The 26,758-nt window shown below is 36.2% G+C and overlaps 1 protein-coding gene across 1 annotated transcript in view; it reads right to left on the bottom strand.

Moving 5' to 3' along the window:
- The window catches only part of SV2C (synaptic vesicle glycoprotein 2C), a 103,532-nt gene that overhangs the window by 60,862 nt on the left and 15,912 nt on the right, over positions 1-26,758 (bottom strand). The window contains exon 2 of the mRNA XM_054282063.1: positions 16,328-17,031. Within this exon, the coding sequence (XP_054138038.1) occupies positions 16,328-16,907 (580 nt within the window). The 5' untranslated portion in view covers positions 16,908-17,031. The remainder of the gene's footprint in view (positions 1-16,327; positions 17,032-26,758) is intronic.

Raw genomic sequence — 26,758 nt, 5'->3', positions numbered from 1 at the left:
TAGATATTTTTAAAGGGATGTGCACACAGCATCTTTCATACTGCTTGAAAGAGTTTAGCCTTACAAACAGCTGACCAAGAACTCCCTTGGTATCCAAATGCTAGTTATGGACAATTTAAACAATGACATAACAATAAATAACAACAATGACATAACTAGTACTTAAGTTCACTTAAGCAGTATTTTACTCCTCGTGCTGCCATAACTTCATTACTTGCTGATATCAGTTGTAATTCATAGTCTGGTATCTAAAAGATAGACAAAACCTTCTGAAAAATCAGTTTGTAAGTGTATTTAGTCAGGAAAAAATACAGCAATGAAAGAAAAGTCAGATTTCGCTGCAATAGAGAGACTCAGAGGCTATGGGACTCCCTGATTAGCTTTTTGCACTAACATACCTATTATAAATCAGTTATAAAATGGGCATGAAGTTTTTGTTTCCTGTTACATCGTTTGGGTAATCTGTCTGAATGAGGAAAGCATTTCATTCAGCCAGAAAAAGAATACACGTTATAAAAAGACTTTAAAAATAAGACTAAAATATCATTTCTATTTTGGAAAGAGCAATTATAAACGTGGTTCCATAACAAGCAAAACAATTTTTGTAAGAATTATAATGTAATCAGTGTTTTACTTACTTGTACTTGGATCTTCCCATATGCTATTGTTGAGAATATAATAATTCATAGTGAAGTATTGCAATGCCTATAAGTAGCATGATGAATATAAGAATGAGAATATCCAGTTTTATATTTGTTTTAATCCTGATAATACACTATATTTGGAGTTTAAAGACTTTAATCTTTCAGACCTGTATTTAATTACAATCTGTTAATAGTTTCTTTGATCGGAAAAGACTTGGAAAATTGGAGCAACCTACTCAGCAACTGTCAAACATAACCTCTAATTAAGTATTTGCAATGGGAGGTAATTAAGGCAAACACTTTTCCATTAAGACAACAAATATAACAAAGCCGTAATAACTCCAAAATTGACAAAAGAACTCAAATTTTCTACGGCCCATGTATTTAGATGTCTAAAACCTACGTACTTAGTATATTTGATCTTCACTTTTCATTATTATTATTTTGCCATTCATCCCCTCAGATGTACAATGGCTGCAATATTCCTACATAAAGAATTGCCACAAACTAATATTTATCTGTAATAACTATTTCTTTGTTTCTCTAAATATTTCTTGCAGTGGTGAAACAGCAAGCTCTACATACACAGAATGGTAAAATTTTAATGAGTGGATCTAAGTGGTTAAAGTAAACCACAAATTGTTCAGCCATCTGAAAAAGCTGATAGGTGCTGTTTTCCAGCAAGCATGTGAGATAAGACACCATACTAACTAAAACTAATCTTTTGCATGAGTCTTTGCAAGTTCAAGACTTCTCAAGCCTTGGATTTCCTTCATCTAAACTCTACCTGTTTCTCATAGTAAACATTTAGTGTCTTAATTTCAGATGTTAAATGACTTCTCTTACCTAATAATATGAAATGTATGTAAATCCCCAAAATGCCACAGCATGTCAGGCTCGTTTTCTATTACAACTTTTCAGACTAATCCACTCCTCCCGCCTTCCCTGTCAAGACAACTGCAGACAGGCTTTGATATGAAATTTCACACTCTTTAGCACAGATGCTTAATTACACACTTTTTTTGAAGCTCTTTGCTCTTTGGCTTAAAATACATTTACAGACAGTTAAGGTTCACTTGTATTATTGGAATTACTTTCAGAAATCAGGGTAATAGGGTTTATCTGTTTAAATGCATGAAAGATATAAAGCTATTTTAAAATGAATGTTGCAGCTCTCCATTCTCAATATAGCAGTTTTTACAGCATCAATCATACTGCAGTCATTCTTGGGCCTTCAAGAAGAAAACTTTCATCTGAGTAACCTCTGTGTTTAGTTCTCTAATAGTAATAATTCCAAAGTGACAAGCCTTTGCATGATAGACCATTTTGCTTTTGCATATCTTTTAGCTGCTTAGTTCACAAATCATTCTGGATATGCTTCACAGTCAGTAAAAAAAGACAACTTTATCTCCATAATAACTAAAGAAAGATATAAATTCAAGGAAAAGGAAAATACTAAATTCCAGTGAGAGTACTGGAAAATGAAAATACAGCCTCATCTCTTCTTAAACTTGTTGAACAATACAGAAACATTAGTGTTTTCATCAAGGCAAAAAAAACTAAAACTATTGTTTCAACCCAAAACAAATTTTTAAAATTAATTTTTTGTAAAATTCTGTTTCTTTAGTATTTACATGAGAAAACAACTCAGGGAAATCCTCTGATGTACAAGCTGCAAAAAATACATCTCATACAAGTGATAGCTCACGGCAATCAATTTAAAACTATACAAGAAATAGTCTGTCTGCTTCATTAGTAGGAAAAATCCCAAGTAAACAAAAAAAAAACCCAAAAAACCCAACAACACACCAAACCCAAGCATCACTTTCAAATATGCCTACAAACATCTGATGACATTCAGTCAAATGCTAACCAAGAAATTCCATAAAAATAAAAATCAAATTAATTCTATCCATTGTTCACACAAAATGATCCTGTTCTCAAACAATATTGATAAGCTGTAATACAGGATCTCAACCATGAAAATCAAGAAAATGGAACTTAAAGCAAAAACAAGGAAAAGTAATACCATGCTCAGCTGACCAGCAAAGATGGGAAAAGAAAAGAGCAAGTAACTCAACACTTCTTCATGCAAACCTGTTTATGATGTTAAAGATAATGAGAAAAAGCAGTATCAGTAGCACAAACAATTAAAAAATACAGGTTTGTAATATTATGACTGACTATTATAATTTGATGAGTGATTTAGTAAAAGAAAATTGTTGTAAGGTAGCCCACTACTATAGTTCTAAAGAGAAGTTTCACAAATACAAAACAAAATATACAGCCAAAAAAGTACAAAACATTAAATGAAAATTAAGAACACAAAACTGGTGGTTTCTCCCATAGTATTTCCTTTTCAAAAGAACAAAGTCCAAATTTTCGAGACAACGTAATCCGAAAAGGGAAACAAATGTAGAAGCCAAAACCAGGTGAAACTAAGTGGATAGGACTTCTGACATATTTAGAGACCAGAAAGAATGTAATGCAAGACAAAATTTGACTACATATAAATTTATGTCACCAAAACATTAGATTGACAAATACCTACCATTTATTTGCCTCAATTTAACACGGAGACTTAAGTAAAAATCACCTGATTGCATGGCTACTCAAACAGATCAGCTTGCTCTTCCAAAGGTCAAAAGGTCAAAGATGAGCCAAGAATTATTTTTTCTTGGATGGAAAGGGGAAGTAAGAACTGTTCTATCCTCTCCATTAAAAAAGAAAACAAAATAAAACAAAAAGAAAGACAACAACCCAACAAAAAAGAAAAAAAAAAAAAGACAAAAAAGAAAAAAGAAAAAAAAAAGAAAAAGAAAAAAGGAAAAAAAAAAAAGAAAAAGAAAAAGAAAAAGAAAAATCATACAACAACAACAAGCCCCCCAAAAAATAAATCAAAACAAAACCATTTCTTTTTTTCCTGAGGAACACAACTTGCATGTCTCAGGAATCTACTCCAATAGATCCATCCTGAGGGAAATCACAAAGATGAAAATTCATTGCTGGAAATGTTTGATCAAAACTCTTCTAGTCCTTTAAAAGAAATACTGTCCATCAAAAATGAATGAGACCACAATAACAATTCACATAAATTTCATTCAGTTATTAATATGGGTTGTTTTTTTCCTCTGGCATCCTCATATTATATTTATATGCCTAAAATGCTTAATTTTGATTAGTTTCCTGTACCTCAGTTGTGAGATTTACTACTTGCAGTGCTTGTTGCACAAGGCTCAATTAAATTCCATCATGAAGCATTTTGCTTCCACATTTCCCCTCCTTGGGTTAATGAAACTAGTTTTATTTTAAATATTTAGTGCAGACCAAGGCGATATAGGTATAGACCTTTAAATTTTCAGTTCATTTGGAGAAAAACATAATATTTTCTTGCTCTATGTTTCTGCATGCTAGTCACTTTCCTTATAGTGACATTCACCTTACAATATGTTTAAAATTTACACCAGCAGGTGTGCTGATACTTTTTGTTTTAATAATGAATAATACTCAGTTTTGGATTATTTCATTAGTAACACACATTCTTATGTACTCAGATATTATTTTAATTGAAACACTGTAATGACAAAAGGAATAAGTGCTTCTGCTCATCCTCATATCCAAATTAGATAAATTAATAAATTAATAGGAGAAGATCAGTAGCTGCAGAGATTGTGACAGGTAATAGATTACTTGCTAGGCTGAGGAATATTCTGCACAGCTGCATTTTCTGATAAGGCAGCAGTACATTGCCATCATCGCTTCTACTTTTAAAATGCTATCATGCCAAGAACTTAAGTCTTTTAAAAAAGTATTATCTGCTACCAGATGCTAGCATAATTTTTATTTATTCCATAACAGATTTATCAGAATAAATATTTTATCAATATTATTCCCTTTCTTCATTGGAATAATTCTAAACTGGATACTCACAGACATTATTTCAGCCAACAGTAGCACACTGCTATTTCATACAGGTATTACTTGGATAGATAAATCAACTGTGCATTATACCAAAAAAGATTAAAGCACTATTTCCTTGCTACTTCCAACACAAACAGTCAATCAGCATTCAAATTTAACAATGTGGAACTGTAAAAAAGCAAACAATACATGGCATTTTTCTTCCCATATAAACAATATTTTACAAGATGGTAGCTACCAATATGCAATATATAGAGAACAGACATTAACATAAACTCAGGTAATCCCAGGTGATGACATGGAGCTGTTGACAGATTCCATAGGTGCTATCATTGAACTTACTACTTTCACATTATCTTTTCCTTTGATCCAACAATTCCCTCTGGCACAAGCAAGAAAATCCTAACAGACAAGCTTTGGATAAAACACAGCTAGTTAAGCTGTCCTAGCCCCCCTAATTCCTGTTTTATCCCTCTGCAACTGTGGAGGTTCCTTTGGATTTTTCTGCTCTCAGATTTAGATGCTAAATTCATTGCACTTTTGTCCATCTCTGAATTGACCCTGTCATGGTAGAAATCGCTGTGACTTTGCAATTTGAAATGCACTTCCATGGCAGTCCTGAGAATCAGAAAGATTATAAATGCTGCATATGCTTGAACAGTGCATAGCACTGTGCAATGAGCTAGGATTAATTAAATTTCAAAGCCAAAAGATATATTTCACTAAAGCTTTAAATTGCCCGTGCAGTCATCTACATTAATCATCTCATTTTATATCAAAACTGTTCATTTTGGCCACATGTTTTATTGTCTGAATATTAATTTCCAATTCAACTAGTCCTGCTTCTGACCCTAAACAGAGCACATCCCATGAATACCTCTAACTTTTAATTAGTGCTGAATTAAAACAAAAATTCCAAACCATAAAAACCTACATTAATAACAGATTCATCCAAAGCAGTAAATCAAAATCTGTGATACTAAGAACTAATTAACAAAACTACAATTTCAGTTGTTTCTGTTCAATATTTAAGATAACCGTTGGTTATCTCTTCAGTCAGCCATTATGTCTGTTCTCTGTAAGTATATCCCAGTGCAGAAGTAAACTTCTTTCCTCATAAATGGGAGAAAATATCTTCTTTTTATTTTGTTGCATCAATAGAGTGGCTGTTACCATCAGTGAACTGGAAGGGTGGGGGAAGAAAAATTACAATAAAAAAACAAAGTAGAAAACTCTCCAAAGAAAAATGAAGAAAAAACCCTAAAACCCAACCAAACCTTTTGCTTTCAGATACAGACACTGAATTAGGCTGAACTCATTCAGAAACAGATTACTAAAATTAATAAGGGTCTGAAACACGCATATTTGCCTGAGAAAATGCCTGGTCGACCTCACCTAGCACAAAGCTGCATGAGAATGAAAAAAATCTTCCATCCCACGTCTTCTTTCTGCTTTCCAATTTACAGTCAATGAAACAGATTAAATAATCCAATTCAAAATTAGGAATAATGAATCCGAGTAACCTTCAGTGTGATGCCAATACACCTGCAGGTGCTGGTGAAGCTAAACAGGCTTTTTAATTATGTATTTACCATGGTACCAGGAGGCACTGTTATAATGTCTAAATGGAAATTTTTTTAGATTAGTGCATCTACCAGTTTATAATATCCATTTAACATGACTTGCTAGTGGAAGCTTCAAACCAACCTTAAAAATTGCCCTGAATTCTAATGGATTAGGAAAATACTTGTTCTTTGCTAAAATGAGCAGGTCTGATGAACAACAGTGCAATAGAGTCACATATCACATGCGTTATTTTCATCTATACTCCTTCAAATTGATATAAGATGCTCCACTTCTAGCCAGTATAAAGCAAATAATTTCAGTCCAGATAGACTGACACAAAGAAATTTGCAAATAGCCACTTTTGCCTATCACTGAAAATGCAGATCTTCTTTAATACGATGGATGTAAATCCAGTTTCACTTTACACCATTTTCTTAATTTTTCTACTTTTAATACTCTCCCAACTTTCTGCAATCCCCTCAAAAAACTATATAAAAACAACTTTCTGCTGATTAAACAGGTTTCTGTGAGTCTTTGTCATTACATATTTGTCCTGGGTAAAGTTTACTTGTTAAGCAAGAATAACTCAACATATATAATGCGCCATCAAAACCTCTTGGTTTTTTTCCTCTAGCTGAAGCAGATTGGTAGATGTTGTGTAAACGTGTCATAGGTTTAGTAGAGCCAGGGAACAACATTTTTACAGTTAGCAGTATGGAAGTGCCCATCTAGCACTGTGAGTAGTAAGTAAAGTTGATCTGAGTGTAAAATATGAGATTCCCTAGTAAAAAAAAATTATTATTATGAACAGAACTTCCCTAAGTTACCTATAGTTCTGCTCACACGATAAATCTGTGAGTAACTCACCCCAGACTCCTGTGGCCTGTTAATAGCATGTGAAACTACAAAATCTTACATTTATATTGTTCTCTTATATCAATACTTCTCATTCTGCATAGGGCTGACAAAGCACTGAAAAATGAATAAGACTAAATGCAAACAAGAGACTTTATTATAAATGTCAGTAAACCACAGTATCCTGTGATTTCTTATTAAATCAGACAGACTTTTAGCTACAATTATAGCTGTTGCTGAACAAGCATTTGCATGGGAAGGGGAAGATTTAAAAAAAAATACATATGTCCCATTAATGTATTCTTTTGTATAAGTATTTTTGTGTAATATTGTATAACCACAACTTTGATTCTGCATCAGTTATGAAAGTTGTAATATTTCATACATTTGAAACAATAACAAACTGATAGCTCAAATAAGTGAAACAAGTGTGTAAAGTGAGAATTGATGTGCCCATCACTAGGAAAGAATTACATCTGCATTAAAATGAAGCCAGACCAGCTTAAAATTATTTTTTCCATCTTTTTTAGCACTGACACTCCCTTAAACAAGCCAAAGGTCTGCAATAGGAAGCTATTTCAAATGGTTGCTATAATAACATACAATTTTCTTTCAATTCTTAAACATACTGATAGTGTAAGATAAAAGACAAGTCAAACTTTGACAGGCTCAAAAATCCTTGATTGATTAAATTCAAGAATTAAATGCATAGCAAGATATTTACTCAGCTGTGACGACCAAGCCATTAAATAATGTTTGGTCCATCTTTTAAGGAAGTTCATTACCACTTTCTCTGTAAAAATATTTCTTTGTCTTGACAAGGAGTTCATACATTCTTTGTTTTGTTTCATAGATCAACATTTGAAGCAAGATGCAAAATTCAAAGCTATGCCAAAAATCTGAAAGCTTGCAGATTATCCTGAACTCTGCTGCAGAATTAACCAAACTGAAACTTGGAAGAGACTGCACCATATTCTTTTAAATGTTCAGTTTGGCTAAAAAACTCTATTTGACACATTGATTTAAGAATTGATGTATTGTCAACCAGGGATCCCATGGTAGCTGAGAGAGGGAGGAAAAAGTGAAGGTGACAGCCAAATTAAATGTGTGAAATCAACATTGCCCTCAGGCTTTTCCTTTGGGAAGCATTTCTTTCTTTTGGCCACTTTTGTAGGACCATAAATTTGTGTGACATAAATGGCAAAATTACTGATCTGTGCTGGGATAGGCAGAGCCAGAAAATAACCTGTCAAGAGCAAAAAAGCAGCCCAAAGACTTTCGATTATTTTAGACAAACTCAATTTCTGAGGCAGATTTGAAGAAAACTACAAGCAATAATTATTTAACTTCAATTTTCTATGCTAATAAATGATACTAAAAACTGGAGAGTAGCGTTTTGGAAAGGGAAGCTGGACATGGTCAGCAGTGCCCTGGCAGCCAGGAGGGCCACCTGTGTCCTGGGGGCATCAGGGACAGCATGGCCAGCCAGGCAAGGGAGGGCATTGTCCTGCTCTGCTCTGCACTGGGGCAGCCTCACCTCGAGTGCTGGGGGCAGCTCTGGGTGCCACAGCATAAAAATAAGACATTAAACTACTAGAAAGTGTCCAAAGCAGGGCAGTGGAGATGATAAAGGGTCTTGAGGGGAAGCCCTATGAGAAGTGGCTGAGGTCAGCCTGAAGGAGTCTGAGGGGATACCTCACTGCAGTCTATATCTTCCTCACGAGGGGAAGCAGAGGAGCAGGAACTGATCTCTCTGGTGACAAGCGGCATGACCTGAGGAGGTGGCATAAAGCTGTGCCAAGGGAAGTTTAGGTAAGAAGAAGATAATGTTCCTCCCCCAGAGGGTGGGTGGGCATTGGAAGAGGCTCCCCAGAACAGTGGTCACAGCACCAGCCTGACAGAATTCAAAAGGTGTTTGGACAATGCCCTCAGGCTCTCAGGTGTGATTTTTGGGGCTGTCCTGAGCAGGATGATGGGTTGGGGTCAATGATCCTTATCGATCTTTGCAGTAAAGCTGCATGTAGAAACAACCTGAAAGAGGAAAACATTTGAAATGGGTCTGTTCACCCTACTAATACTGGCTTCAACAAAGTGGTTGGGGAGCAACATCATACTCAGAAAAAGAGGGTAGCTATGACCCACCTTAGACAGTTGCTTACACTGGGAGCCTGTACCAGCACAGAGACAGCACCGAGTACACTGTGTTTCATTAATGGTTTAAATCTGTGCTCCCAGATCCTGTCTTGTGACAGTCCGTGATGTTCCATGTGATACAGGTTTAGTCCAGGTCATAACAAACAAAATCCCTTCACCTATTCCCTCCACTGTCCCCTTTTTCCCCACAGAAAACAAAACCAGACATAACCACCATTTTCACATGTCCATATTTTGTCACAGCTTAGAAATTGTAAGGATCTGTCTCTTAATTTTTCACCCTCAAAAAACTGTGTTTGGAAGAGAAGTGAGAAAAGCACTGAGTAGGAGGACTTTAATAATGTCATTTGCAAGGGAGCTGAACTGCACCAAAGGTGAACAGCATGCATGATGGCATTTGAATTTCTGGCATCTCCTTCTGAAGGAGTAAGACATTAATCCTACAGACCAATTTTCACTTTGTTCTGGAATATTTAGGATGCATTTCAATGACTGCAGCTCTATTGCTAAATATATCTATTGCTGCTAAAGATTTATTACTACTATTAAATGTAAGTGCAACAGACTGTCACTGTTATTTCAGTGAAATTCCTCACTAGCAAACATCTGATATGGCTCCAATAGTAAACAGTCTTTACCTAGATGCTTTTATTGTGTATATACACCAGATCATATTTAAGGACCTAACTTTTTTGCTATCTATCCTCTCTTGAATAAAAGTCATACTTTGAAATTTATACAAATTTCAAATGTCTAAGAGTACATCTACTAGGTTGTCATCAACATAACATAGCAAGAAAAAGAGAAACAGGATTTCTTTTATTTTATGCCACTTGTGGTGTATTGTGTCATAACAAAGGCAGTACCATACTAATAACTGGAATATAACCAGAAGACACCCCCCTTCTCCCACCGTATTTTATGCAGCAACATGGAAGAAGTCTCATCCATCTCTATGACCTATACTAATATTCCACAAAACAAGACAACAATGTTATACACAGATAACTCTTACCTCAGCAGTAGGCTTACTGGGATGTAAGGACAGTTTTGTGACAATGTATTAAAATTCAAACCTCTTAACCAGCAAATAATCACACTAGGCATGTAGATACATGAATATTTAAAAAATACTCCCATCAAACTCAGGCTGTGCAGCCCCTTATTCACCACCATTTGGTCACATGCTCCCAGCTTTCTACCACATCTCAGGAGAAGAACAAGTAATTAAAGCTATATGATTTTGCCTAAATTAATTTAGACCCTGGTGTGTGTTTGAAACAGCAAGCCTATGTCCAATCCATGAGTTCTAACCCTCACTTCCTTTAAAAGCTTATTGAAGTGCAACAGCTGCAGCTTGTGTTTTAGTCATAGGTAGGAGGAAGTATCATACATTGGCAGACAACTAATTAGAAAAATTTTGGTTGGGAGAGACTTTTGAAGAGCTTTATTCTGACCTCTGCTAAAAGCACATTTGCCCTCAGACTAAGATAACGCTTCAGGCCTTCAGTCAGCGTTTCAAAATCTCCCAAACATCCCACAGCTTCTCTATGCAACATTCCCAGTGGTTGACCACCTCACTCCAAACTTTCTTGATTGTACCAGATGATCCCCAATTGCAACTTCTGATCTTTGTGCTCCTTTGAGAAAAATCTTAATTCACCTTCACAGTACTTTCTCTCAATTTTGTTGCAAAACAGTACAGACAGATTCACCTCAGACCTCTTTCCTCCATGCTACCAAACACTGGGTTCATACCTCTTGTATGCTGTGTATTCTACTTCTCTTGTGACATTACTGGTTCTCTACTAAATTTGCCTGCATTTGTTAATTTCTCCTTTTCAGGTGGCTCCACAACAGGACAGAGAATCCAACATGTGGGCTTACTGTGTTGAGAACAGAAAATAATCACTCCCCTCTGCTTACTGGTCACTTTTGCCAATGCACCTGCAAGACACTGCTGTCCACTAGCTTCCTACTAAAAGACACAAATCCTTCTGCAGAGCTGTTTTCTCCCCAGCATTTTAGTGACTAGCTCCTACAAGTGACTTGGGTTATTCTGTCCCAATGGAAGGACTTATATTTGTCTTTGCTAAGTTTGAAGGAAAGTATTTGTTGAATATAAAGTTGTTGAAAATGATCATTGCAAAACCAGAATCAAATTAAACAGCAAGGATCTGGCAATCCAGTACTTCTTTAAACTAAGCAGTGGAAAAATTCAGAGATCATTTGGTATTCTAGCAGAGCTTATAAGCACATTACATCAGCTACCAAGCCTCTGGAGAGCACTTCTTCTCATGTAAAGAGAAAGAACTGTGTGGATTAAAGTTATGCTGGTTATGTTTGTTAGGTTTCAAGACAGAGTAGCCATGGGAAGCACTGTTACTAAAGCAGCTAATATGCAAGTTAGTAATCAATGCAGAATTGGTAGGCTGTTGTCCCAGGCTGAGAGCTGCTTTTGCCCAAAATAATTAGTCATGTCAATTATATTCTTCTTTCTACAAATACTACAAAAAAATTGATAATTAAATTCAGAAAATAACAAAAAAAATCCCTTAGGTCAAGGCATTATGTGATACTAAATGTGGGGTTTCAGAAAATAATTTTATTTCCACGGTAAGCTGTTTGTTGCTGTTCATATTCACAGTATCTGCATTATCAGTCCAGTGATTTACCACAATACTTGTGTTCTTTTAGAAGGAAGAAAAAGTCTGCAGGCTGGCTCATCAGCTAAGAATGTCTTTTACATATAAAAATTATTTCTAAATTTGTTACAGTACTGTCTCTGAATCTGTATCAAAGTCTTGACTAACACATAGGTTAACACAATGGTAAGACAGGACAGAGTCGAAGACTATTCAGCCTCCAGAGATCATTCAGTCTAAACTTCTTATAGAGGATCATATAGGAATTCAAAAGAGACCAGGAAGACTATTGGAAATCAGTGAGAAGCAATTGGCCTCTGTAAAAGATGTCCTAATGGTACACATGCAAAAAATAAAAATAAAATATTCTAAAATAATCACTAAATCCTGAGATGTTGAGATTTTTTTCTGCTATTGAGATAGAAGGGCCTCTGAGCAACCTGACTGAGTTAAAGCTGTTCCTGCATATTGCAGGGTGTTTGGATTGCATGACATTTTAAAGGTCCCTTCTGACTCAAACTATTCTATGATTCCATGAAAAGTACAAAAAAGGAACAGAGATGTCCATCTGAAAAAGGTGCCAACTGATGCTGTGAGGAGTGGCCTCAAGACCAGCTGAGCAGGAGTCAGCCTGTATGTGCTGCAGCCAAGGGTGACAGCAGTGCAGCTGTCAGGGGTCCTACACACGAGGGTGAGCCCCTACAGGTCCCATGGGAGAACCAGCGACAGCACAGTCAGAAGGAGCATTCAGGCAGCCTGAACAGACACTCCTGGGAAAGACTAGCTTTGCCTAGCTTAGGAAAAACATTATTTCAGTATCTCAGGTGCAGAGATGCTGAGGAAAGAAAAAACTATAATAAGAATTTTACATTAAAACAAAGCAAAACCAGCAGCAACAACAATGATAACAACAACAAAAACCACCACCACCAACAAAATCCCCCTAAAAAATCGAAACAAAACAAAACAAAAATAAAAAAAACCCCACAATAAAACTTAAGAGCAATCTGAATGCAAAGACAGAGAAAAACTAGATAGAAAAGTATACCCAAATCAGAGCCCAGAGAATTAACCTAAGATCAGTCTGTTTCTCACTGATGAAATTAAAGAGGTAAGATGCAAGCAGGAAAACTGTTAAAACAACATCTTTAGGCCTGAGCCCACAACCTGTCTCACGAAGGTACAGTCTTGTCCCAGTGGTGCCAGAACCCAAGAGGCCAGTGTGAATCCACTTAAATGGAGGAGTTAGCAAGTACAGCCAAGTTATATATACATCAAGGACACCTTTCTCTCATGCTTTGTGACGTGTCACTATAATGTTGAATAATTTAAGCTAGTCAACCGCCCTCTTCTTAAGAAAACCACTTACTCAAGATGAAAAAGTATTGGTTTATTATTGAATTCAAAAGACAACTTGAGGCTAGTTCATGGCACCAGTACATTTGTTATGTGACTTTCTGAGACATAGCTGGTGATCAATAAACAGTGATTTCAAGCGCATGAAAGGGTCAATATGGATGGATTTTGGGAAACTGTCCTTGCGAAAGTGAATTTTGGAAAAATAAAAGATGGAACAGGGAGGGTCAATAAATATTGTCACATGTTTTTAATTAGATCAAGTTTCCTAGTAAACTGTCATGGCATGATATATGAGAAATTAGTTTTTACAACTAAATCAATGAATGCTTTTTCAAAGAGAAATTAAGATGCTCTTAGCGTGCCTTTTGACAGTCTAGAAAATTGCCTGAAAAATAAATACCGTATAAGTGTACTGATTTTACCTTGTAACTCTTAACATTAGTCCTGTGACTTTAATATTCTAGCAATATCAGAATCCTCTGAATTACGGAATTCTAATCATGAGAAAAAGAATTATGCCTGTCTGGAAGACCTCAGTTAGGATGTAATTATAAGGTGAAATCACAAGTGCAAAATAATTGAAATGCATGGTTGTGAGGGCTCAGTTGAGACCTCAGTTGTGAACATAAAAAAGCTTTCACTGAGCATTCACTGGCACAACAAATATTTTGTATCGGTGGAATTAAGGTTATGCTGTCTGCAAGCAGTATATCTACTCTGTTTATAAGCCATATGCACATTAGTGTGCTGATGACTTGCAGCTTATGATACATTTTTAGTAACAATGGGCAAGAAATATATTTTTGGTGAAATTATTGCTAAAGCAATCACGTGTTGCAATGCCCTCAATACACACTGGGAAAGAAATTGCTTATCGCTGTTCTTTCCTGCTTTTGTATGTTAATCTTTTAGTACACAATTATTTGTTAGTACCACAACAGAGAGGCTAGTTTTATATTATTGTAATAGGAAGATATATTATGATTTCTATATTTTAGGCATGAGAATACATTGCTTGCACAGCTGAGTTTTCCAGAGCTGTTACCTTAATTTTGTCAATAAGCTTCATTTATACACACACACACACACACACATATACACACATACACAAATACTTGTAACTATAATGTGTTTATCAGCTTCTGTACTGAATTTAGTTAAATACTTACAGACTGATTCCAGTACATCTCAAGATAGCATCATAAGAATTCTAGTGACAGGGAAATCTTCATCCTTCTTGACATGGGTCAGACCCCAACAGGTGGATGTGAATAATCATGGCCCCTGTTACTCTGGAGACAATACTCCCCACTCCCAATTCCAAACACCTCCATAATATTTAAAGTAGTTGTTTAGAAAGAATACTATTTGTAGAAAATACAATGTAATATTAATTAATTGGAGATTGGGGGTTACCCTCACATTTTACCACCCTGGAGAACAAAGACAATTTTGACTCTTTCATTTGTTGAGCAGGGTGCATGTGGTAAAACAGGCAGGTTTATCAGTAATTAAAAATGGGGGTGAGAAAAATAACTTTTGTTCTAGCAATATAAAAATTATAAAAATTACAAAAATTATAAAAATTGAGGTGTAGATTCTAAAGACATTAAAGTAGATTTTAAACTCAGCTGCCAAGGACTAGATGAAAAAATCATGTTAAAAAAGCAAATTGGGCATTCATTTTCTAAGATGCATTGTATGTTAGTATCAGCACTGACTCATTGACATTTATCTAGTGATAGAGGTTTGCATTGTCTTTGTTTCTCATCCTTTAAGAAGTAGACTTGAAAGCTCGCAAGTCCAACCATGACACATACTATGTTGACATTTAATGTAAACAAGCAATAAAAAACAAATTATGTGTATTCAACATATAACCTCTTTAACCATTAAAACTGTAATAATTTATTTCCCTCCATTTTAAGTTTAATCACTGCACTACAGGCAAGGTAGTTCTAATAACAAATGATCAAACAGCAAAGAATAATGCAAAGGACACAGTTATCTGAGAACTCCTCATCTGTTTCCACTTATGTTCCTGTCACCTGGAGGGAGGCTTAGAGATATAACTGTGGGAGACTGCAGTCCACAGTATTGAAACCCACAGACCCTCAGTGCTGGTATCAGTGTGTCAGGAAACTGAGCAAAGCTAAAATGAGATCTGTTGCAACATAAACATCTGCTGCAAAGATGGAGGGTGCAAGCAGAATATCTGCTACAAAGCAAAGGCTTTTAAATGTCTTGTAAATCCTCCTTTTCTCCAGTCTTCAGGCCCAAGCAGGTAATTTACACACATACATTTCATTGCCTGCTCTGTCCCAATTGCCCATCTCCCCTCTTCCTTGAGGTACCATTTCTACCACTCTTCTCCAGCCCTGCCCCATGAGAGCCTTGTTTTACTTTCTGTGCCCAGGCATGTCCAGGGAAGACAGCATGGACCTGATTGCAGCACTGCTGCTTTACCAAGCCACACAAAGCTGGCTCAGACTGCCTGTTTACCACACCACAGGAGGGAACAGGCAAGGGGATGGGACACAGCCTATCCCCATCCGCAGAATGGACACAAAAAGCACACCTCAGGCTCTTGTTCATTCTTCTGACCCCAAGTAAACAGTATTCTCTTTGGATGGCTGGAGAACAGTCACTGGCACAAAAGGACTAAAAACAAAAAGAGTGAAAGGTGCAATAGATAGCCTTTTCACTGGAATTTTTTTCACTTTCTAGATTTAATTTCACCTTACCATTTCAAAGGTTAATGTGTGAAAATGTTGCCATACAGTTGTATCATCTGCTCTTTATTACACCTTTATAATTTCAACAGGACTCCAATTCTCCATCTGTGGGCTGGTTTTGTGGTTTTACTTTTTTTAGATTAGCTCATTTGGACATCTACTCTTGTATACAAGAACAAAATTTGTCTCTCTCCTTATTAAGTTTCACAGTGTGGTCTTTCTCTTTAGCGATTTATTTACTGACTGACTAAGAAAACAATAATCTAAAAATAAAACTACAATATTAATTAAATTCTTAATACATACAATTAATTTTAATTTAAATAATTGTATTTATATTCAAGACAAATCGCTTTTTATAAAAGCTTCTCTGATGACAAATACATATTTAGTCTTACTGTAAGCAAATCTTTTAATAGCAAAAAGATAGAATGAAGACTTTACTTACCAAGCCATCCTGATCCAGAATTGGGTATACACATATCTGTTTCAGCACTGGGCAACACAAATCCAACCACAAACACTTCAACCCCATCAGCCATTAGGGCCATTCCTAGCACAAAGAAGAGGGCCCACTGGAAACGACCATGGCCACATTCTTGTATTATCAATTCATACTGCTGTGCCAGCTCTTCTTCATCAGCTTTCCTCTCTGTTTCCAGTTCATGACGATCCTTGTATTCATCACGCATAGACTGACTTAAGGCTGCCATGTCATCCTTACCCTGCCCCATGTTGGGAATTCCCTGATACTCTCCTTCATAAATTTCATCATCTTCATCATGTCCTTCAGTTGCTTCACTTGATCCTTCGTCATCATTAGCTTCTACACCGTAACTTCCTCCTTGGCCATAGTAATCATCATCATCTTCCTCATCCTGGAATCGACTGTAGGACCTCTGTGTATAGCCATCCTGGGCTTTGTCAACTGCTTTATTAACTTTTTTCACTGCTTGCCTCTTCACCTCTTTAGCAATATCTTTGGCCCCTTTCACTAGTGAAGTCCTGTCTTTGTAGGTGTCCTCCATCCTGTGTCAAAGAAGGACTGCTGTTAGGCTGCAAAAGTACCTGCCAAATATTGTTTGGAATGTCTACTGGGTGTTGGACATCAGTGGAAAAAGTCCAGGTACAAGTGAAGCTGTAATATTCAACCTGTAAAATATAAGAGAAAAAAGTTTATACTTTGCTATTTTTAGATGCCTCTTCACACTGATACAGAATCATCCCAATCTTTATTGAAGCACTGGACGTCAGAATAGAGGGCTTCGAATACAAAAGCCTGCATTTTCTTCAGAGATACAAATACCGCAGGTTACAAGGAAAATATGCAAAAGATAAATTTAATATCACTATCAGAGAATCGTCAGAATTCAATTTTTTACTGTCTAGTCTTGGATAGCAGGTTTTATTCTGAAAGAAATCAAGGAATTCCATGCATCATACATCAGATTGACTCTGTCTGCAATATCCTTTCTCATTTGAACTCCCTGTTTCGTAGGAAAGGGCTACAAACACTAATCTTTCTCTCAGTGAGGTACCATAAAATATCTCTCTAGCCTTCTATTTAACACAAATCCTGTAGAAAGCTAGTATTCCTCCAATCTGAACCAGTGTCTCAAAGCTGACTGAATTTGGCCAGTGCATTCACAGAGCATTCACACCGAGTCTTAGCAACATGAAATCCCACCCTAAAAAATTCTGTGTGGGGAGCTGTGTGGGCAGAAGTGGTGGCACTTTAGCACTTTGGAGATTCCCAATACCTCAGTCATGGACAGACACATTCCTTTCTTCGCTATCTATACTCACAGTAGGGTCAGAGTGGAGCAACTGTGTATTATCAGCTAATGCATCTCCCTGGGTTAGTCCAGCATGAGCTCCCAATAACCAAGCTGCATTAAAGCACCAAGACATTTCCCCCAGTTCTCCTCCCTGCTCCCCTGCTGTATCTTTCAATCTCATGCAGCCCCAAATGCAAACACAATGAGTCAAGAGCAGTTTGCTTATTAGAGTGAAGACTAACCATTCCCTTCTCCTCTGTGCGGTTTTCAGGCATATCTACAAGATAGTTTGCTCAACACACATCTGCACTATCACTAGGGGCGGGAGAAAGAAATGACAGCAGCATGCAAGCATACAGAAGGAAGAAATGCAGGATCATTTTTTTGCAACAGTCTGTAGTTAGCACAGCAAAAATCAATTACAAAATTGCGTCATTACTCACGTGTCTAAGTGTGTGTGTGTGTGTGCGTGCATGTGTGTGTGTGTGCATGTGTGTGTGCACATGAGTGAATCTGGACACTGCAACAGATTGTAGAAGCCTCCCCCCTGGGAGAAAGCAAGCTACAGTTTTTTAGCAGTGCTTCTAAGAAAACACGGCCTGCTTCCAGCTTCGGGAAAAGGTTATTTTTAACCATGATCATTTTAATTATCTATTTTCCAGCATTACCTCAGAAAAACTGCAGTAATGCAACTAAGGAGGCAGTGAGATATGATGCAGGAGTAAAAATAGATGGAAATTTCTGAAGCTAATCTTATTACCCTTTCTAAAGCAGTGTGAACTGCCCTCAGAGCTGCATGGGAGAAGACCAAGGAATGGTTTTAAGAAGTTGTCCTTTATTCATTCTATTGCATATACTGTCTCCAGAAGTATACTCCAGACATGAGTTTTAGGGCTGATAGTGTTTTGAGGGATGGGAAAAACTACAGACTGCATTAAATAAACTAAGGATGTGATGTACTTCTGATACAAGAAAATGAAGCCTACAATCACATTGACATGACTTTAGAAGCTAAAAGATATTTCCCTAGCTTTTTAATAATAGAAATTCACCTATAGTAAAAAAAGTCTTTATTTTTACTATCTTCTTCTGGATTAATTTCATACACTTTGACTGTTTCTTGGAGAAATCAAACGTGATGGCACTATTCAACTATTAATGGGAACTGAAGCATTTACTGGAAGAGAAATGCAGCCTTAAAAGAGTCCTGATGCAATATTTATGACTTCAAACTGTAGCCTTACTTTAGGTACATGATGATCCTTTTAAGTAGGTCATCCTGGTGAATCTTTTATGCCAAGGCAGTTTCTCTAATTAGAGTTTTTTCTCTAATTATAATTTTCAAGGTGCTCAGTAGAAGTTATCTTCCTAGCTAGGAGTATCTACTAGCTGTTCGTGAACATGCATCAAAACATTCTTGGATTTGCTGAAGTCTTCTACAAATACTTTCAAGAACTCCATGAAATCCTAACAGGTACTTTTCTGAGTGTTAATGAGTACAGTGTATTCCTAGATTTTAGATAATTTTACAGTGTCCATGCAACACATTTAACCTAATTCCTCTCATTCTCAGACTGATATTTGTTTCTTTTTGTTTGTCCAGCTAGGGTTTTCAGTTGTGAAATTCCCCATTACTAAAGGGCGCGTATGTGTGTGTGTGTACATATATATATACACACACACACATATATATGTATGTATACATATGTGTGTCTGTGTGTGTCTGTGTGTGTGTGTATGTATACGTATATCTTGAAGAAAGCAGGAATTTAGGAATACCAAATGAATGAAGAGTCTAAGAGCCAACACTGGTAAAACCATGCTTTACCCTTCTGCAGTACACCTACCCCATGAGTTCAACAGACTCAAAAAAAATCAAATTTGAAAAAGTAACTGAACTTACTCTGCAGTTTGTGATAAACCAGGTACATTAACAAGGAATTTCACCTGCTCATACTCACTAAAATTATGATGACCCTGTCATCAAAAAACATGCAGACAGACAAAGCAAAATTTCTGTCTGGGCAGAAATGTCTCTCTATCTTGCTGAAGCTTCCAAGCAAAATGGTTAATCTGAACACTGTTTTTTAAAGCAGCTTTGCTTTTTCAATGAATTGAAATCTGTGCCTTAAGGTGATAAGTACAAAGAGGAATAATTTACAGCCCATGCATGATAGCTTCCCACCCTTTCAATTATGTTGGACTGATTACTACAAGTAAGTAACTGGAAAGTCTGAAAGAGTAAGGATTAATGACTACCTGAGTAGCATAAAGCAGCAAAAGCAGAGATGACAGTCTAGCTATACACTCTTCTTTGTACCAACCGATTCAGCCAATATATTCACTGATTTTCACTAAAGCAAACACCATATTCCTATTCAATTCCTTCAGCTAAAACAAAAAAAAAATCCCAGGAAACTAGTGTTTCTGCCAGAAACAGAAATACTCCTTCAGGAAACACCTTTAAAAAAAACAGTCTTTAAAAACACTCAAAGATGCATACACAAAATAAAAATCAAAGCATCCTTTTGCTCTAATATTTATTCTTTTCCACTATGTTACATTCACAGATTTCAGTATACTTGGCATTCTGTATAGATTGTGATACATCTGAAATAAAGATTGGACATAATAAACTAAATCAGTGAGATCCTATAAAGGTACAAATCTATGACAAGTCAGAAAACTCACTCCCACAAAGACTCAGATCTTTGCTTAATATCTTTGCTTAATATCTAATGCTGTGAGAAGACTCACTGGGTACTCCAAAAAGTGGTATTAACTATACGAATATAGGATAATAAAATCTTCAGAACAGATCTGGAAGTCACACTCAAATATGCATCATAACTACTTCCAATTTTACTACCTTGTCAAATTATTTTCTATCCCAGGTTAAATGGGGCACCTGAACTATGTTAATTCACATACAGAAGATGCTATTGTCTTGCAAGTGTTCTCAGTAATTAAGAAAATAAAACAACCCACACTTGAATTCACCAAGATACCTGCAAACTTCCTCCTCATCTCTTCATGTGCAAAGCCTTCTGTTTATTTTTCCAGGGTAGTATTTACATCAGTATAACCTAATAAAGAATAGAATCCACAATAAAGGGTATTTTTTTATATAAGTATTAAGTTATTTAAAATAGACAAGAGCTGGCATCAAAGCTGGTGTGAAGCAGATTCATTTTGGGTAATACTAGCAGATTAAAAGCTATGTTTCTGTATTTTAAGCAAATTTTCTTTCTCTCATGTTGAGAGTCACATCCCTAGGCTGCACTCTTCCAGCTCAAGCTGCAGTAGACAGAACTGTGTACAATACTGCAAGGCTGCAGTGCCACCACCAGTGGCTGTCCCCAACACTCTCCCTGCCTGGATGGTATTTTCACCACTGGTCCTGTACCAGCACTTGTCACTGCATCCTCTCCGCAGACACAACAGACGTGTGCAAGATGAGCATGGGAATTCATTTACCTAGTACACATCAATGATCCCGAGCTCAGCAGAAACAAGGTCTTTATGGTACATTGCAATCTCCTTTTTCCCACTTTACTATTTTCCTTTCTCATTAAACCTGCAGATAACTGTTTCTGCACCATATGCTCTACCTGCCCAATTCTTCTTAAACTACTTAACTAATTAGAACAAAACTATTAAACTATTTAACTAATTAGAACAAAACAAGTGGAATTGCTTTTAGCTTGTTTTTACTTGAAATTTCATAACCTTTTTCAGAAAAAAAGAACATGTTTGCCTGAAAGTAAAATGTTTGAGGACATCTGCCTTTAACAAAAAATAACTCTAATAATTCTTCCCTTATAGTGCTTTTGATCATAGGCCTGGTTCTTCCCCACTTACATCTGGATATATAAGCAATGAAACCAGGATCTGCAAAAGCTAAGCTAACAGTATGATGAAATCAGACCACTTAAGACAATGGAATCACAAACCTAGGACAAAAGCTATTAACTCTGTCCAGTGAAAATCAGGAAATCTTAACTGAATAATCTCTGATAAAAATGCAATAATATTGTAAAAACAAATTCTCCAAGAAAGGCAGAGTGGAAAATTATAGGTACAAAGTTAGGAAGTGGGACATTCTTCACTTTACACTTCCACTATATTAGTCCTCCATGCTTTACTTCTATGCTCTAAATATCTTTCAAAGAGTATCCTGAAGAAAGCTGATACAATGCTGATAAGTTTTATGAGCACTACCATCCTAATGCTGACACAGTCATGTCTAATTCATCTCACTCTTTATCAGTCTTCTAAACCCCTTTGATCCACAGTTCCACCTAAGGTCACAGTCTGGAGCAGGTTCATCTATGCTCCAACCTCTCTTATCAAGCCTTTTTCATGCTTTCTTTAGACCTACAAAAAAGGTTCAATATTGACAGCAAAAGAATTATTGAAGAGAAAATAGATATTACCTACTCTCTGGTTGTAATAACAATGTCTAATTCCTTAGAATTAGACTCAGTTCAATGCACCCCTAACAGGCTAGACTGAGTTCCAAACTGAAATAGCCATATCTACTAATTAAATTATTAGTAGGAACAAAAATTAAAATATTATTAGGAACAAAACTGTCAAGACCCTACAGTGGAATGAAGCTTTCCTTCATTTTTTTATGTAATCAAGAGCTTGCTTTCCTAGGAAAAGGTGACTGAACAAAGCTTAGGACATGTTTTGAGATGTCTTGCTGTCTTTCCCACAGTAAACTGTAAACAGAGATAAGCATATACAAGAAAATTTTGTTAGTCCAAAGTCTTTCTTTAAGGTTTGGGGTTTTTTTTTTTTTTTGTTTTTGGATTTTTTTGAAATCTAATGCTTTCTGGTCGTTTTCTCTTACAGTACATAAATACCAGAGTTTTGATTGCTTTTGTCAGTTTTGCAATCAATCTGATTACTATTTGGCTACTTCAAGCTTCTACATGCTTTTACCTGGCAAACACTAAAAAAGAAATCATTTCTTTAAAGACAAGGTGGGATCATTGTGGTTTTCCAACACTGTGGTTTCAATTTGTTCTTTGAATACTGTGCTTCCTGTGGAGTTCTTCAGTGAAGAAGTGCTCCCTTCCAGTTACTTTGCTATTCACCAAAGCACATATTACTTCCAGGATCTGAATTGGGTGGTGGTTAACACAAGCTGAATGCATCATCTTGTTCAACAAGAATTGGCAAGAATAAAACATCATCCAGTCTAAATGACATAAGTTAAGTTTCATCAGTAAAAGTTAATGAGATTTCATACTCTACCCACATTACCTGAATGACTACCCAAATCTTAGGAAAGTTGAAATTTCATTATTGATAAAAACCTTTTTTTTAGTCAAACATGTTCAAACATATCTCTGCACTTTTAAGGCTGCCTTAAAAGTAGAAAAAAAATGCAAAAGAAAATTGTTTCCTCTGAAGCCAAGGGCTATCACCCTTCTCATACCTACTTCTCCTGAAAATTTGCTTTCATCATCAGTGCTTCCAATGTATTTTGTACTTTTTAGTTGTCAGAATCACAATGGAAAGCATCATCCTGCATTTCAATAATGAAGGAACAGCACAAAGCAGTTGGACAAGCAAGTTTTCATTGCTCAGTGTTAGCAATAAAAAAAGCACAACCCTCTACCAAAAACACACCAACTCGCAATTTCTGTCTTGTATCTGCCATTGTCATGTTTGCTGCTGTACAGAAAGCAGACAAGTCTTCTCTGAAATAAAGGCCCACCAGCAGTCATGAATCATTTGAGATCAAAGGAAAGCAGAAAAGAATTCCACTCACAAGGAAGAGGGAAACCTGGGGAAAGATATATATTAAAAACCCATATTTTAAAAACACCAAGACTGAAGTTTTAAGAAGAACAGCCAAGGAGATCTATCCTGGAAGTAAAATAGAAAATAATGCCCTGTGGAAATTCTCCAGGGAATAAAATCTGCAAATGCAACAGGACAAGTCTCAACCACCGAAGGAGCCATTTCTGAAATCACTTTGCACAAAGCTGTAATGTACAGGTACTTTGAAACAGCAACTGTACAAATACTAGACTGACAGATGCCACAGAATAGCGCTGGAGCTTAGGGAAAACTTGGGAAGCTTGAAGGGCATCTTGTAGGGCAAGCTGTATTACAAGCTGGAATTACGTGCCTTTCCTTTCTTCCTGAAATAAAAGAGGTAAGCATTATTTATTTTTTAGGAGTAAATACACACACTCTGAGATCCCACTGGGAAAAACTTTCTGAAAACATTTAGCTTTTCATTCTCCTGAATTTCCGCTGGGGCACATCATTCCTGTGCGTGCAGAATGAGAGTCAAAAGACTCTTCCCAGTTCTGCCAATTCTGTCTTTATCTGATGCTGCTCTGTGTTGGCCTCTGCATGGGGAATCAGCTGCTGTGCTCAATAAACCCTGGTAGGAGATTGGTGGTTTCTCAGCATAACATTAAAAGGTACTTGAACATTCTGGTTTTCTCATCTGTACTCCCTTTTCAGTCACTTTGCTATTCATTCAAAGATCATATTATTTTTTCTTTATCTTTAACATCTGTTACTTTTTGTTATTTGTAACAGGTACATTATTGCCAAATCTCATAAATCTGGCTACACCAAAACGCAAAGTTAAGACGGGGAATGTATTCTTTGAGTTACATTAATATTTACATTGTTTAAATTTAAATCATTTCCTTAAATCTGCACACATGGCCTTACGGATTCAGGTGAATAACAGACAGAATACGTTCCACCAAGACAGCTGGGTCACTTTAGGAGTAATGCTCTCCATTAGTTGAAGGGAACACTTCCCCTCTGTGTGGCCACATTGACTACCACATCCAACTTCGTGCACTTCACCATCACAACAGTCTGGAGAGGATCACTGGAGAGGTCAGAGGTCTGGGATGCATGATGCACAAGGAGAGTAAGTCTTTTTTGCCTGATCTTCAGAGGAGAATACTTTAGGAGAAATCTGTTCACCATCCCCCATAATCTAATGAGAGATTAAAAATACAATGAAGATGGGTTTTTTTCAGAGGCAAAGACAAAAAGAAAAGAGGAAACAGTTTCAAGTTGCAGCAAGAGAAATTCCAGACAGTTCTAAGGAAGAAATTCTTCATGTTAAGTCTCCAGCCACTTCCTCGGCTACACAGAGGAGCACTGGGTTTCCCAGCAGTGGAGGTATCCAAACCTTAACTGGACAGGACTCGGAACTATTTAAATCCAGATCTGAGACTAGGTAACCTCCAAATTACTTCTTCACCCAAATTACTCTACCATTCTGACAGATCAAAAAAAAAAAAAAAGTTTATATTCTCACATTAAATGAAGAGCTCTATTTTTATAAATCAAAATCAAGCATCAATTGCTGAATATGTCAGTATACAAATATATCTATCACAGAATAACAAAAAAGGTTTAGAATTCAGTCTGGTAATCTAGAGAGAGTCAAAAGGACACCCCAGCAGAGTCTAGAAGATGGGCAACCATTTAGGCCCCTAAACAGTTAGCTAAAATTGGTTAAGCAACCACTGCCCATATGGGAAAAGAAAATAGTCTTCTGTTTTTATACAAATTTCATTTTGGAGAAGCACTGGGCAAAGATGAGAGAGTTGAACAGATCTGAAATATATATCAGATTTTTGTCACATTCCTGTCACATGCTATAAAAAGCCAACATTTTTATGACTTTGCTCTAGTTCAAAATGCTTGATCTCTAGTGATTTTGAAATACAAAAAAAATGCCACTGTTCCTACTATTTTTGCTCTGTCTTGAAAAGTAAAACTAGATCGTAGATAGACAGCATTTATGTTTCTTGATGCAAATTAATAAGGATATGTAGAAAATATGTAACAAATGCTATAGGTTATTAATGTTCAAAAGTGCAAAAATTTCTTTTAAAATGAGTTCCTCAGATAAACTACACAGAATATTTAATAGTTTTCTCTTTCCTACTTTGAAATAGTGGCAATTTAAACACAAAAAAATTAGATCACTTGTGAAACTTGACATGGGAAGATATAAAAATATGTTTTAAAATTTGTATTTGGTAATTTCAACACATTGCTCTTTGAACTGTGTTTTTCCATAAATTTACTACTTCTGAGAGAAAACAGCTCGGAAAAATACAGACACAAAATAGAAAGCTGTGTAACTAAAGCTGTGCATGTCAGGAACAGATCATTACACATAGTAAGGCCATAACAAAGTTGATAAGGAATATACTTGCACATAAAAAGTAACAATGCCTTTCAGATTCTGTTGTGGACATTCATCAATATGGGAACTCAGCTATAATCAAGAATGACAGAAGAAAATATCCATGGAAGGCTGTAAGAAAAGCAGCCTGATAATATGCAGACAAGAGGTGCCTAGGCAAAAGGTATTTTCAGTGTTTTCAAAATATATCTAAATATTTATAAGATATATAAATAGCAAAAAGTTCCTATAAGTTTAAGTAGAAAGTGAATTTAAAAGCTTTACATATTATTTTTCCTTATGAAGTAACTAAAAGTTTATGATTTCTCTTCAAACATCTTGGCATCTCACATAAAAGAAGGAGGTTAAGGAACAGATTATCATACTTTGAAAGTACCCTGCAATCCTACATTGTTTTCATTTTTGTACAAGAACAACCAAGACTCCTAGACTTCCTCTTGCAAAGTGATTTGGTTTTACATTCACCTTAGATTTTCTCTTTTATTCCTAAAGAACAGGATACATTCTAAATTATTTGGCTAAAAAGAACTGTACTGTGTATACTCCAGATCATGTACACCAATCTTTTCTAATGCATCCTGTTTCTTTAGAGTTTTCCTAGTACTCTTTTCTGCAGCATGATTCATGCAGCGTTTCTACTGGAGGGTTGCGATCACAGTAATGTATTGTTCATATTCAGATATACCCAAGCTATTAAAGATTATGGAACCTGATACTCCAATAAAATGCTAGTTCTGCTGCACTAAAAAAGTGCTTTTTCACACTCATAAAATCTTACCTCTCCCATCAGGGAAATGCAACAGTTTGAGGTGGAAATTACTTTTTCACAATAAAGGCTGACTCATTGTCTACAGGCCTTAACTAGGTAAGAAAGGAAATCATGACTGCT

Source organism: Melozone crissalis, unplaced genomic scaffold, assembly GCF_028551555.1.
Source record: "Melozone crissalis strain CALT ecotype California unplaced genomic scaffold, PUWL_Pcris_2 ptg000005l_1, whole genome shotgun sequence".
NCBI lineage: Eukaryota > Metazoa > Chordata > Aves > Passeriformes > Passerellidae > Melozone > Melozone crissalis.
The sequence above is the reverse complement of the archived record's forward strand: the minus strand, read 5'-3'. Positions and strand labels throughout refer to the sequence as shown.